The following is a 15,164-nucleotide window of genomic DNA, read 5'->3' as shown; positions in this document are numbered from 1 at the left end:
TGAGGGTGGGACGTTCTGGGAGAATAGCATTGAAACATGTATATTATCATATGTGAAACAGAACACCATTCCATGTTCGATGCATGAGACAAGGGCTCAGGGCCGGGGCAATGGGATGACCCAGAGGGATGGGATGGGGAGGGAGGTGGGTGGGGGGTCCAGGAAGGGGAACACATGCAAACCCATGGCTGATTCATGTCAATGTATGGCAAAAACTATTACAATATTGTAAAAAAAAAAAAAAAAAAATGAAAAAAACCCCAAAATTTTCTATTAAAAAAAAAAAAAAGAAAGAAAAAAATATATATACAGTGTTTTTCAAATAATTGAGTAATTTTATTTCTAGAAATTTATCCCCTAAATATACTCTATTTGAGTGAAACTAAATCATAAAGGATATTCAATGTTGAATTGTTAATAGCAATGCCCCATGGCTTCCTCGAATTCAGGCTGGTGAGTTGGAGTCCTCACTCTGATTTGGCTGCATTTTCTGGCCTCACCAGTTCAGGGCTAGGACCGTGACACTAGGCTGGAGATGATGACCTTGAAATATGGGCTGACTGGCCACTGGGTCAGGAAGCACACAGGTCTATTTTGGCAGTAATTTAATTAAATATTTATTAATATTAAAAACTGTATGGAGGTATTAACATACATGAAAAAAATTTTCACCAATTATAAGTATGCAATATGAGTTTCGATAAATATACATGACAGTGTAAATTATGTAACCACCAACAGACTAATTTATTTATAAACACTACTCATCACCTCAAAAGTTCCCTTGTGCCCTTTTATTACCTGTCACTACTTGGCCCTGTAAAACCACTGATTTGCTGTCACCATATTTTTACATATATTATAATTTTATATAAATAGAAGCATAAATTATTTTGTTTTCTTACACTTAGCATAATGCTTTTGTGATCCATCTGTGTTATTATATATATTTGTGACTTGTTCATTTTCATTGCTGCATAATATTCCATTATGTGGATATACAAAAATGTGTTGTATCTATTAACCATTGATGGAACTGTGGGGTTTTTCCAGTTTGGGACTATTATAAAAAAATCTACTATTAGCATTCAAGTAAAAGCCTTTATGTAACATTTATTTGTATTTTCATGGGTAAATAAGAGCAGAATTTCTCAGTCATGTTGTAAGTATATATTTATGAGACAGGATAAACTGTTTTATAAAGAGGTTATATCATTTGTATTTCTGTGAGAATGTATGAGGGTTTTGGTTTTACCACATACCTGTCAACAGTGCATAGTGTTGATCTTTTCAGTTTTATCTACTCTGATGGGTTCAGTGGTATCTAACTGTGGTTTTAATTTACATATTCCTGGTAACTAATTATGTTTGGCATCTTTCAAGTGCTATTTTCACATTTGTGCATGTTGTTTGGTGAAACATCTGTTTATGTCTTTTGCCTACTTTTTAAATCAAATTATCTTATTATTACTGGGAGTTCTGTGAATATTCTGAATAAGAAATTATTTTCCACATTCATGTTTTCCTCAACCTTCTTGAATATCTGGAATATATTTTCCAAAGCATTTTTAACATCCTTTTCTGCCAATTTTACCATCTATTTTACTTCTAGATATGTTTCTGGTGATTTATTTTTCCCCCGGGGTTATCAGTCTTTTTCTTAATTCTTTATATGCCTACTATTAATACTTTTCATGTAGTTAACATTGTGAATTTTATATTTATGGTGATATTTTATTGGATTCTTTTCAGTAGTTTTCTGGAAGGAAGTTATGTTACTTAGAATAATTGTTTTTGAGCTTGTTTAGGATGGATCCAGAAAAGCCTTTAATTTATGGCTAATTTGTTCCCACTACTGAAGTGACACCCCTGTATCTGTTTTCCCATGTATTTGGACATCTTGGCAGTTTGGCTGGTAGTGACATGAAATAGTCTCAGCCTTGGATGAGCTTTGCAAATTACTCTGTTTTCTTTTTTGGTAGTTTGCTCCCAAGCCTGGGGTAGTTTTATTTACATGGGTGCACAGATCAGTACCCAGACAAAATCTCAAGAGGACCATTCTATAAATCTCTGGTGTATTCTGTGCTGTCTTCTCTCTGGTATTTTGCCTTATAAATTCTCACTGCTTTTGCTGCATCAGACTCTGATTTCTGTCGCCTCAGTTCAGCAAGACTTCTGATCTGTCCTTGAGCTTTGGTTTTCTGTGCTCTAGCCTGGGAAATTTCTCCATTCACTAAGTTAGAACACTTAAACTAGAATGCCTAAAGTTTATTTTGTTATCCTTCTTTCATCTTACTCTGTTTCCTGTTGACCAGTGTGTGGAAACTGTTGTTCAATATATTTTGTTCAGTTTTCTAGTTAAGGTGTAAGATTAAATCCAATATCCTTTCAAACAACCATTGCCTAACCTCTCCAAACCTAAGGTATAACTTTCTAGTATTGTTATTTTTTAATTAATTAATTTATTTTAATTGAAGGTAGTATTCTTATTTTTAACTCAAAATAAAAATAATTATTTTTGTTGGTGTCATACATTCTAAGTTGCCTTTTTTCTCAAAATTGCATTTGGGAACTCTTTTATACCTGTAGGCAGAGGAACTACATTTTAACATTAAAAACTTAGAGATATTAATTCACTATAATATGTAATATTGTAGATAAAGAAATATTAAGATCAATTCTACTTTGTGTGGAAACTTTTCAAAATACTTTAATAACATTTCTGATTTAATGCTCATAAAAGCTCTGAACTAGATAAATCTAACATTGTAATTCTCATTACAAAGTAAAGAAACTAAGGCTTGGCAATATTTATTAATTTTTCTCAGTCACATAATCTATAAATGATGAGATGGGATCTTCTGACTTTTGCAATGTTTTTTCCAGTTTCCAGAGTCAGTCTTCCTGGAAGATGTAGAACTTTATATAAAATAGCAAAACATCTAATATGATAGAATTTTTCTTTTCACTTATTGTGAGGAAGGCAGTGTGGTGCAATAGAAATAACTAGATTTACAGTAGCTGGTGACTCGTACACAAGATTCAATCTAAGAAAATAACATGGAATTATTTAAAACGAGGAAACAACATTCATACAACTATTTTATATATAATTTAGGAAGCAAAAAGCACAGATTTACAATTTTTCAGCTAGAAGTCATGTTGTGAATGGATAAAAAAAGAGTTTAGTATATGCCAACAGAGGAGCCTGGCAGGCTACAGTCCATGGGGTGGCAAAAAGTCAGACACGACTCAGTACAGCACAGCATAGCTCAGTGGTTAAGGTGATCAAAATATCTGCTTAGGAGATCTGTTTTAATTTTAAAGGAGATTTAGTTAAGAAATTAATTCAAATAGTCTCTGTAGTTTAATAAATGGAACAAAATAAAGAACATAAGATTGAGGATATTTTTAAATTTTTCTGAGTGAAAATTCTGTCTCTCTTCATATCTACCATAGTATCAAAACCTTTGATATAAGTTAATCTTTATGTAAAATCTTATATATCTTAAATGTATACTCTGTTTAAGAAGAGAACTAATCTGGAACCCCCAAATTATGATTTTCTTTGAAAAAGGCATCTAATTGCATACTTAAGTATCTGTAATTATTAAAGTGTGACATTTCTTGACCTAGTTTCCTCTTCATAGCAAAAAGATTTTCTGTTTTTACAGAAGAATCACATAAAATCAAGTTATTAAAGAACAGGCTGAGTAATCACTACTTACATGAGAAAATATCTGAGAAAACATTATTGCAGGTCATTCCTGTATTTTTTGCAGTGGTCCTGGCTATTATGCAAGGTTAACCTATCCTATGTAAAAGGTACCATTTCCTTCATGACTACCAATCACTGCCTGACTGACCCAATCCTAAAACATTACTTTCCAATAATGATGTTTATTTTTTTAATTCAGAGACAAAATAATAATGGTTGGTGTGATACATTCTAGTTGTATTTTTTTTCTCTCAGAGTTGCATTTGGGAACTGCAATGGGTTGGCTGTGGTGGATTTTATACAGAAGACTGTACTGTTAAGCATGGGGACCATTGACCTGTATAGATCAAGTGACATATACCAACGACAGCCACGGTCTCCTCGAAAAAACAAGCAGTTCATTGCAGGTAGGAGATAAAACAAGATGATTATGAACTTATTTAGTTCACCTGTTTTCTTTCCTTTAGATTTCTTGTCTTCTGTGATGCTATTCAAATGCATAGCAGTATAAAATCAGCATAATTTATAATGCCATGTAAGTAAAATTAGGCAGAAACATAGCAAGACTCTGAAAGGGTAAAGAAGGTGTTTAAACTTCAATTTGTTATTTACGTTAGGAAGCATCTTAATGTTCTTAAGTTGAATTCCTAAGAAAAAATAAGACACTATTGAATATAAAAATGCTAAGAAAATTAGTCTCTTTTGTTGAAAAAAATTACTTACAATGGTTGTGTTAAATGGGATAATTTTCTTCTAATATACTATAACTTTAAAAATGTAACAATGTTATTCACCCATTATAATTTTTTAAATTAGCTCCAGTTTTTAGCTGTCATTTTTCCTTGTTGGATGGTGACTTGGAGGTATTTTCACAAATGCAGTAAACATTAATTAACATTTTATAATGCTATGAAAGATGATATTTTTCTTGACAGGACAATTATAAATGAAAATATATAAAGTTATTAAAATACAAGCCAATATACTTCTACATGTAATACCAAACTTTGATATGCCAAGTTATGCAAAGTTTTACTGAAATTTCAGTATATATCCAAATAGTTGGCTTTGTAAACATTGCCAATATTTTGTATATTTTCTGTCCACTAACATAGTTTAGTTGGTAAAAAAAAAAACTGGTTGAGCTATAAGGTTTGCAGATAGACATGCATCTACAGTATTACATATTACATTATCATTATACAGTTTCTAAAATTTTCTGTATTTTTAAAATAATCAGTTGAATATTGACACTTTTACTAAATATACCAAACGAAGGACTATTATAAAGTAAAAAAAAAAAAGTACATTATTGTAGGTTTTATTTTTTAAATTGTAAGTGTGCCAAATTTAACATATGAAAGTGATAATAAGTGAAGTTTCCTTTGGGACTAATAAAAAATTACTTGATATACTGAAATTCTCTCTTTGTTAATCTTTCTTTTGTAAGCCTCAACCCTTTCCAAATTTATAGTCTAGACTCTTTTCAGGAGCACAAAAGTTCTCCTTCAGAGTCTGGGTTTTGTTGTTAGGGATCTCATCTTTCAGCAATATTTTGGAGTGCTAGAAATATAGACAGGTTCTGCTTCTACCACTACTGGCTTTTGAAAGAAAGGCAGAATAGAGAAATTGTGCATTCATGTACCATGAGATTCCCTCATGATTGAGAAAGAGAAAGTTGATTTTTGAAAGTTCGTGTACTCCCGATAGATACTAGGGGAAAGTAAGCACTGTTTGTCTGCTGAAACACTAATTCAATTAGAAAAGCTATGGATCTTAAGACAGCTTCTAAGTTACTTGCTGGAAATACACTGTGGAGTGACAAAGTGCGTATTTTGACAAGAGATAATTCAATTATCATTTAATTTAAACTTATTGAGCCTCAAAAATTATGATTAGAACTCAGAATTTTAATGATTCAAAAGACAGGAAAAACTGGGATGAAGTGAACTATGCTTGTATTTAGTTATATAATGAGCACTCACTTTGTTATTAAAAAAAAAAAAAAACCCTAAAATCCCTAGGCTTTCTTGTTAATACTGAAGATTAAAGACAACCATTTTTATATTTATGATATAACATACAAATTATTTATAAGCTAAATAAGTTTACTATGTAAAATGCATGTAAGAGAAATGCCACTTATTTTTATAAGAGACTTGATTGAATAAAATTACTACAGCATACTCATCATTCATCTATCACCTCTTACTTTCTAATTAATTTATTTTTTTTAATATCTCCTTTCTAATTTGATTACCTAAACTTGCTGCAATTTCTTCATCTTGGCTGTTCTAGATTCTGGTATGATATCACTTCCTTTCACTTTAGACTATTTTTCTCTCTTCCTTCTGCCTGCTGCTGATGCTGGTGTTCTGGCATGTTCCAAAGACAACTTTTGCATGCGTGGCCTGTCTAACTTTTATCCTGATTTAACGAAACGGATCCGTACTTCCTATCAGAGTAAGTTCTACAAAGGTTAGGCAAATAGCTTTTTTAAGTCATAATGCCTGAGTTAAATCCATACACCTGTGCTCAGTAATGTGTTTGTTAAAACACATTCTGCATGCATGCAAATTTTTGTTTTGTTATGGAAATGCAACCTGATAATTTTAATAAAAATTATGTAAACACTTCAAATAGTTATCGTCAAATACCTATTTACCCATATTCATGTTTCAGTGTTTATTTCAAATCATGCATACCATGTGTTGTTAGTCCAAGAGCCATTGTCTTTTGTTTTGAGGAGGAAGAGCTATGGTGTCCTTGTAAATAATAAACTTGATAATCTAGTATCAATAATAATTGAATGGTTATTTTGGAAACTTTGTGCCTTTGGCTATTTTATAAAATTATTGTAACCAGGGCCACAATATTTGCTTTTTCCAATGTAATTAGATTTCTTAGAGGTAGCCAAATATTTCCAATTTCTGATGCTTGTCCTTTGAATAGAATATGCAAATAAACATTTCTATATTTATTTTAGGAACCAAACACTGAAATTGGGAAATTAAGGTCATAAATAAAAGTCAGTAATAGTAACTTTTACTGTGGTAGCAAATGCAAATCTGAAAATGGTGGAGTCAGATATTCTTAAAAATGGTACAGAAAGAATGAAGAGTGAGAGCATGATTAGAGATGCAGATAATATTAGTGATGTTATGGGTGAATGTTTATTGGTATGAGAAGATGTGTATAATATGTTAATCTATGCTATGTTTGAGAAAGTTTGCTTAACAATACATATAAGATGATATGTTTGTATAAAATATACACATATGGATACACACACGTTTGTTGCTCTTACTCTGCATTTCTTCAGACCTCACCTCACCAGCTTGTAGATATTTAATAAAATTACATCACTTATAAAAATCTAAAACTTTGGGTTCCATTAACCAAATGATGTCAGTACTATTGAAATCCTTAAAAATTTCTGGGGCCCAGAGATGACTTATTTTTGCTCATAACTATTCCCTAGGTTTTTACTGGAATACAGCCAAACTCATTCATTTACCTATTGTCTATGGCTGCTTCCAAGTTACAATGGCAGAGTTGAGTAATTGCAACAGAAACCATATGGCCCATGAGACCTAAATATTTACTGTCTTGCTTTTCACATGAAGAATTTGCTGACCTCTCCACTATGCTATTCATTACCCATCCCCTGCCACCTAAAAGGGTCCAGCCAAAACTTTTCCTGAAAATAATATCTAGGTGGTTTCACATACATACTCAAACTTCTGAATCCTAGTCTAGCCTTCCCATGGTGGAATCCCCCTATTGTGTGTGTGTATATGTGAATGTATCCATCTATACAGATGGAAGAAGTTTCTGGAACATGAGATTGTAAATTTTATAAATTTCTTTTAAATGTATTTTATGGTATTTCTATAATAAACATGTAATGCTTTTATAGTAAAAGAAAGTGGATACTGAGGATAAGAAGCACTTAGTTAAACTATATGAAGTCTACAATATCAACCATGATATAAAGCTTAAATGTCATTTACCTTGATTATTTCAATAATCTTATCTTGTCTTCAGAATAAAAAAAAAAAGATTTTAAACCTTCCTTCAGGGTACTCTAAAATATAATTCCTATCTACATCTTCAAATGAATTTTCTACTACACCTATAAAAACACTCCTTTTAAGTCAATGTGGGGCTTTTACTACACTTATAAGTGAAACTCTCTGGAAACTTTCCTTAGATTTCACTCCCTATAGTAAACCTTTCCTGCTACCATCAGAGTGCTTTGCACCAGTTCCTTAATTTAAAATGTCTACAATGCCCACAGTGTACAGACTTGGACACAATAGAGTCTGAACCACTTAACTGGTACTTAGATTTGTATTTTATGCATATGCTCTACCTTTATAAGTGCACAAAGAGAACCTGAAGACCATATGTAAATTTCTTATTATCCTCTTACACCCAGCACAACTATGAGCTCAGTAAGTCAGTGATGATGGTAGTGGGATAGAGCCTGACAGGTGATGCTTTTCACTCACATGAACAATGGGAGACTTTTCAAATTTGATAAATGAGAGTAGACATGGCTTCTGTAGTTACTGGATTCACTGGAACTTAGAAAAGAAATTATAGTTTCTTCTAAACAAAGAATTGAAGTGTCAAGACATAAGAAAAATCAAATCCTTAGGAGACCATAAAGAGATGCTGCATGTCTTCCATGAAACTAGGATTTGTGGATGAAATGAAATGCTTTGGAAAAAGCAGGAGACATAGGGTCAGAAGGTTTATATCAAGTTCTTCCTTTTCTTCTTATTGACTAGACATTATATTTATAATCTTAAGCAAATCATTTAACTGCTCTTTCTTTTTTCTCATAAAGTAAAATCATAATCCCTACTTACCCTTTAGAGACTTTTGGAACTTTTCAAGATTAGTGTTTGTACTAGCACTTCTATAAATATTAGACATTATTTTTCTATAATTATCATCATAGAAGATGAAACCCACACCACAGGTTACATAACTTTTGCAGAATACAACCAATTTATGGAAGATTTAGGGCTAACATCCAGTCAGCTGCCTCATCGCCTAGTGCTCTTTTTACTTGTAATAATGACAAATTTTGCTAGTTGAAAATTGCTAATATACCATTTGAATGAAAGGAGGTTTAAAAAGTATGCCTAGGGTAGAACATTGTCAGAAAATATGCTTATGCATCAATTTCTAGTTATGCAATGAAGGAATCCATTGGAAAGTTTCAATCTTATGTATAGATATTTTCTTTCTTTCACTGCATAGTTTTTTCAGAGTATGGGGAGTCATAACAGATCCTGGATACACAAATCATAAGCATAAAGAAAAATTGGAGAAAAGGGGGAGAGATAATAGAAGAGAATTAGAAAAGAGAGTCAAATATTTTCAAAAAATGATTGGAGAAAGTCAAGAAAGGAGGAAGTGTAAAGCAAAGAATAAGAGGAATGCCTCAAGGAACAAATAAATGGGAAAAGTCCATTCATTTAAAGAATATTTATTAAGCATCTTCTGTGTCAAATATTTTTTTAGGTACTAGATATTTAATGAATGAAATAATTATGGTCTCTTCCCTCAATTTATAAGAGAAAACATACAAAGAAATTTCTAGATATGCAATTAAAGTTGAAAAAAGATAACAATGCTATGAAAGAAAAAAAATGATACATGGAAAAGTTGGACTGATTTTTGAATGTGTTGTCAGTGAAGGCCTATCTGAGGAGGAAACATTTAAGTGAATCCTTACAAGAAGGAATAAGACAAAGCTTTGAACTTACAGTTCTGAACAAGATAGAATAACAGGGACAAGGTTTAACATCCTTCCCCAAACACACAAACATTAACAGCCATAATGAATGAAATTCTGGTTTTCAAGACATGGAACATCAGGCAATGAAAACCAGTCATTTCTGGCAGATGAAAAACAAAAGAAGTGAACTCTGTAACTGTACCTGTTTACTGTCCCAGGAGAGTTTTTAGATTGCAGCCAAGGGAGGAGGGGGAAACCCAAGAGGAAACCAGCTCCCTATGTTGAGAAGATGGGGATGAGAAACCAGGGAAACCAAAGCAGCTTCAGCGCATAAAGAGAGGATCCCAGAGATCTCCAGTTCCCTGCTTGAACAAAGTACCAGTCTATACATGCATATGCTGTAGCTATCCAAGGACGTGTAAAGAACTGTCTGAAAGGACTAAAGGAAAGGGCACCCAACACTCAAACAATGTAAATAGTATCTATTTTTCACTACCAGGAAGACTAGAAAAATATCAATGTAATTCATATCCACTTCTAATTAACATTGTACTTGGGATTCTAGCCAAGAAAAATAAAAGTTATCCAGGCAAGAAAAATAAAAGTTATCCAGAATTGAAAAGAAGTTAAATCATCTTTTTTCATAGCCAACACAATCATCTATGAAGAAAATCTAATAAAGTCTACAAAAAAGCTACTAGAACTAATAAGTGAATTTAACAAAGTACAGGATATAAGGTCGATATACAAAAAATCAATTTTATTTCTGTCAACCTGTAATACTGAGTCATAAATTAAACAACAGATGTGAAAGACTCATGCATTGAAAACCAGAAAACATTTCTGAAAGAAGTTAAAGACCTAAAAAAATGAAGAATTACATGTATCAATATTATTAAGATATCGGTTCTCTCCCAATTGATCTGTAGTTCAGTACAGTCCTAATAAATATCCTGCAGACTTTTTAATAGAAATTGACAAACTGATTCTAAAGCCCATATAGAAATGCAAAGGATTTAGAGTAGCCAAAGCAGCTTTTAAAAAGAATAATCTTGGAGAACCAACACCACCTAATCAAGACTTTTTAAAAAATTAGTGTTACAGTAGGGGAAGGAGAGAGTGGGATGGATTGCGAAAGTAGCATTGATACATGCTACGTGATATATATGTATACACTACCATGTGTAAAATAAATAGCTTGTGGGAAGTTGCTATATAACACAGGGAGCTCAGCCCAATGCTTTTGATCACCTAAAGCGATGGGATAGGGGGTAGGGTGGGAGGGAGGTTCAAGAGAGAGGGGATATATGTATACATATGGCTGATTCATGTTGTTGTATGGCAGAAACCAACACAACAATGTAAGGCAATTATCCTCCAATTAAAAAAAAATTATCCTCCAATAAAAAATAAATTTAAAAATAAATAAAATTAGTGTTATTGAGTCAGGTTGGTATTGATCCAAAGACAAATATGTCAGTGGAACTCAACAGAGACTCCAGAGATACACCTACACATATACAGAAAGCTGATCTTTTTACAAAGGTGCAAAGGCAGTTACGTAGAGAAAGAATAGTCTTTTCTATTTAACTGTATTTAAACAACTGAATATCCTTTCATAAAAAAAATTTAGTTTGATCCATACTTTGTACTGAATTTTAATGATTAATTTACAGTGGTTAATAAGCTTTAATATAAAACTTAAAATCATAAATCTAGGGAAAAAGAAAATTTTGTGATTTTAGGCAAAAATATTTTAGATAATATACCAATGACATGCTCCATAAAGGAACAAACATACAGATAAATCAGATTTCTTCAAAAGTAAAAATTTTTGCCTTTTAAAAGACACTTTTAAGAATGAAAAGTTAAATCATAGACTAGGAGAAAATATTTGCAAAGTGTATATCTGATTAAGGACTTGTATCTAGAATTTATTTTTTTATTTTCTCAAAATTCAATAATAAGAAAGCAAGCAATCCAATAAAAATGTGAGTCAAAATTTGAATAAATAATTCACAAATGAAAATAGTGATTAAAAAATAAGCATATAAAAGGTTCTGAACATTCATTGTTAAGAAAATCAAAACTACAATAAGATATAATAATACATTATAGTGGCTAAAATTAAAAAGAATGATCATACCAAGCACTGGCAAGAATGCCAAGGAAATAGAAAACTACTGGTGTGAATGTACAATGGTATAAAACCATTTGGCAGGTTCTTAAAAGATTTAAACGTATGCTTAATATGACCTAGCCAGTTTATATACATGTACTTATCATATTTACCCTTGATAAATGAAAGAATGTATCCATACAAAGACATTCATAGCAACCAGAAGATTCAAACATCTTTAGTAGTCAAAAACTGAAATATCTAAAGTCTCCATCGAAAGTTCAATGAATAAAGCAAACCTCATATATATGTTAGATAGTTTACTATGCAGCAGTAAAAAGTCATGCACTATTGATATGTGCTATACCATGGATGAACCTCAAAATAATTACATTGAATAAGAGAAACCAGATAAAAAAGGGCACGTATTGTATGATTCCATTTATATAAAAAAATCCTAGGAAATGAAAACTAATGCAGAGTGACAGAAAGCAGATCCACAGTTGCCTGCAGATAGAGAAGGGGCTGGAAGGGAGGGTTATAAAAGGACACAAAGAATTCTTGGACACGATGGATACATTTATTATCTTGATTGTCAAGATTTATCAAATTAAATACTTTATAAATAGGCCGATTAAACTTAAAGAGTTATTTAAAAAAAAAAAAGAGCTGGTCACATGAAAGGCAGAGAGCAGTATACTCCAGGCAGAATGAAGAGGTTGTAAGAAGGTTCTAAAGTGGTTAAGGACTTTATCTTCTAGAAATACAAAGAAGGTCAAGGAGTCTGGGGATGTAGTGATTGACAGGAAAAGTGGGTTAAGATTTTGATGTCTAGATGAACAGGGACAAGATCATACAAATTTCTGAAGCAGTTATAAGAAATTCAGTTTTATTTTGAGCAAGGAAATGATAGGCTTTGATTTATATCTTAAAAATACTACCCACACTGCTGAATGAAAAAAAACCTGTGAGGCGAAAAAAGAATGAAAGCAAATATACCAGTTGGAAGGCCAATATTATACTCCAGGCAAGAAATGAAGGTAACTTTGACTAGGGTGATAGCAGTGTTGTTGGAGGAAAACAGGTGCAAGAATCATTAACACTTACAGAGCTACTAACCTTACAGAGCTACTAACTGTAATTTAATTTGGGATATCAGAAAGTACAATAAAAGAGTATTTCCCAAATCTGGGCTTGAGCCAATGACTGTATCATGATATTATTTACAAAGATGAAGAAGCTAGGGTTAGTGCATGGCATGGTAGTAGGGATTAAAAAGTTCAGTTTTAGACTTGCTAAACTTTGATGTATCTGTTATGAAGTGAAGATGACAAGTGGACAGGTAAACAAATCAAATTTACATACATATACAAGTTTAGTATGTAATGGTAGTTATGGAGGGAGTAGAAGAAGGGAAGTGAGGGTTTGTGAACAGAGACAATAGGAATTACAGCATTTAATTTCCAAAGGAAGAAGAGTAGCTGGCAGAGAAGACTTGCCAGAGAGAAGAGAAGAAATGAGGAGAATATTGAAGAAGCCATAATAAAGGGGGATGTCTCAAGAAGTGGTCAGCCACATCAAATGCTATAGTAGGGTTAAGTTCAGAAAAGTGATTAGTGGGTGTTGTGCTGGTAAGGTTATTAGTGACCCTTTACAAAGTAGTTTTGGAAAAGTATTGGGATAGAAGCCACAATTATTTTAGACTAAGGAGTGGCAATGAGGAAACAGCACAAGTAAATAACTCTTTCGAGATGTTTGGTTATGAAGGGGTGCCAAAAACAGGCCAGTACTTGCATAGGAAGAAAGTTAAGAGGAGGATATTTTTCATTTTAGATAAAGAGCATATTTTTAAGTTGATGTGACTACTGAATGATCCACAGAGAAAGAGAGATTGATGATAAGGGACAGAGGGAATAAGAAGAAGCAAAATCCCTCAGAAAGGGAGAGGGGAGGATATCAGAGCATATGTACAAAAATTAGTATCCAATAGGAAGTTTTCTCTATTGTAATAGAGAGGTACATAAAAGGAAAAAGCTACACAATCAGAGGGACAAATTACAAATGTATGATTTGGTTGAGAAATTAAGTGATTTTTGCATCTCTGTTTTTCAGTTCTATATTTTAATAGGTATCCTTTCTTTTTGAAATCAGTTTTACAGAGTGTTTTCTTACTCCAAACTTTGTATTGAAAAGCACACTGATCTGTAATTAGTGGGTAAAATATAAGGTTCCATCTTTGAATTCTAAAAAATGAACAAAGAATAAAAAATAAGAGAGATATTACTTAGTAATAGATGTGAGTTTTCTAGATTTTAACAGTCATCTTGTGTTAAGTCAAATAAATAAAACAGCTAATATAATTTAGAGCAGTGGTTCTCAACTCAGTATGATTTTGTCCCCCAGGGGACATTTGGCAATGTCTGGAAACATTTTTGATTGTTACAACCTGGGGGAGGGGTGCTCTACTGGCATCTAGTGGGTAAAAGAAAATTCATGCAGTCTCAAAGTGCTTGCATCCAGGGGTTATTATAGAATCTGACCCAAGCTGAATTAAACTATCTGAAACTGCATCTCAACCCTCTTTCTGCACAAATACTGGGAATATTAGGAATTAGCCTGTTAAAAAAGTGAATAGGGAAGTTTGAAGGTTGGATTGAAGAGCAAAGATTTTGAAGGGAAACTGAATCTAATTAAAGCTGCAGGCCAGCCACAGCTCAGCTCAATACTTTCTAGAATCTGAATGATTAGCACTTCACTTGAGCTGTCTGACGAAGGATAAAAATTTGTAAGCCTGTAAAAAACTTAAGCAACTCTCTTAACCGAATTGACCTGACATAAATAGACACTTGCATCATATTAAGGAAAATATACTTTTTTTCTTGCAACATGGAACATTCACAAATATGGACTGTCATGAAACAATAACGAATTAACATCAAGCATGGTATGTTCTCTAATCATAAAAGAAATTAAATTAGCAATCAGTAGCAGAAATATGTCTTAAAATCTCCAAATATTTGAAAATTAAGAATAGCTCATGTCTTGAAGAAATCATAAGGGGATTTTTAAAATTATTTTTTAACTTAGTGAAAGTATAAACACAAAATACCAAAATTTGTGATACTGAGATGTTACTAAAGTAGTACCTAATGGAAAATTTAGAACACTAGAAGCTTAAATTAGAAAAAAGAAGGATCTCAAATCAATAATCTAAAAAATCTTCTTAGTTAAAACACTGAAAAAAGCATAGTTGCTGCTGCTGCTAAGTTGCTTCAGTCATGTCCGACTCCATGCGACCCCATAGACGGCAGCCCACCAGGCTCCGCCATCCCTGGGATTCTCCAGGCAAGAATACTGGAGTGGGTTGCCATTTCCTTCTCCAGTGCATGAAAGTGAAAAGTGAAAGTGAAGTTGCTCAGTCGTGTCCGACTCTTAGCGACCCCATGGACTGTAGCCTACCAGACTCCTCCGTCCATGGGATTTTCCAGGCAAGAGTACTGGAGTGGGGTGCCATTGCCTTATAGTGTGACCCAAAATAAACAAAGGAAAGAAATTAAATCAGTCAAATAGAG

The 15,164-nt window shown here is 32.7% G+C and overlaps 1 protein-coding gene across 7 annotated transcripts in view; it reads left to right on the top strand.

Moving 5' to 3' along the window:
- STXBP5L (syntaxin binding protein 5L) overlaps positions 1-15,164 on the top strand; it is a 379,816-nt gene that overhangs the window by 275,127 nt on the left and 89,525 nt on the right. For 5 of the 7 annotated variants that reach the window (XM_081571857.1, XM_081571861.1, XM_081571860.1 and 2 more), the window contains one exon: positions 3,974-4,125. In XM_081571857.1, the coding sequence (XP_081427983.1) occupies positions 3,974-4,125 (152 nt within the window). Of the gene's footprint in view, positions 1-3,973; positions 4,126-6,109; positions 6,182-15,164 lie in introns of all 7 variants that reach the window. The other 2 variants (XM_081571856.1, XM_081571862.1) reach the window with 1 other exon arrangement.

The sequence above is a fragment of the Giraffa tippelskirchi genome, chromosome 2 (assembly GCF_054371585.1).
Source record: "Giraffa tippelskirchi isolate mGirTip1 chromosome 2, T2T-mGirTip1v1.2.pri, whole genome shotgun sequence".
In the NCBI taxonomy this organism is placed as follows: Eukaryota; Metazoa; Chordata; class Mammalia; order Artiodactyla; family Giraffidae; genus Giraffa; species Giraffa tippelskirchi.
This window is presented reverse-complemented; position numbering and strand designations above follow the sequence as displayed.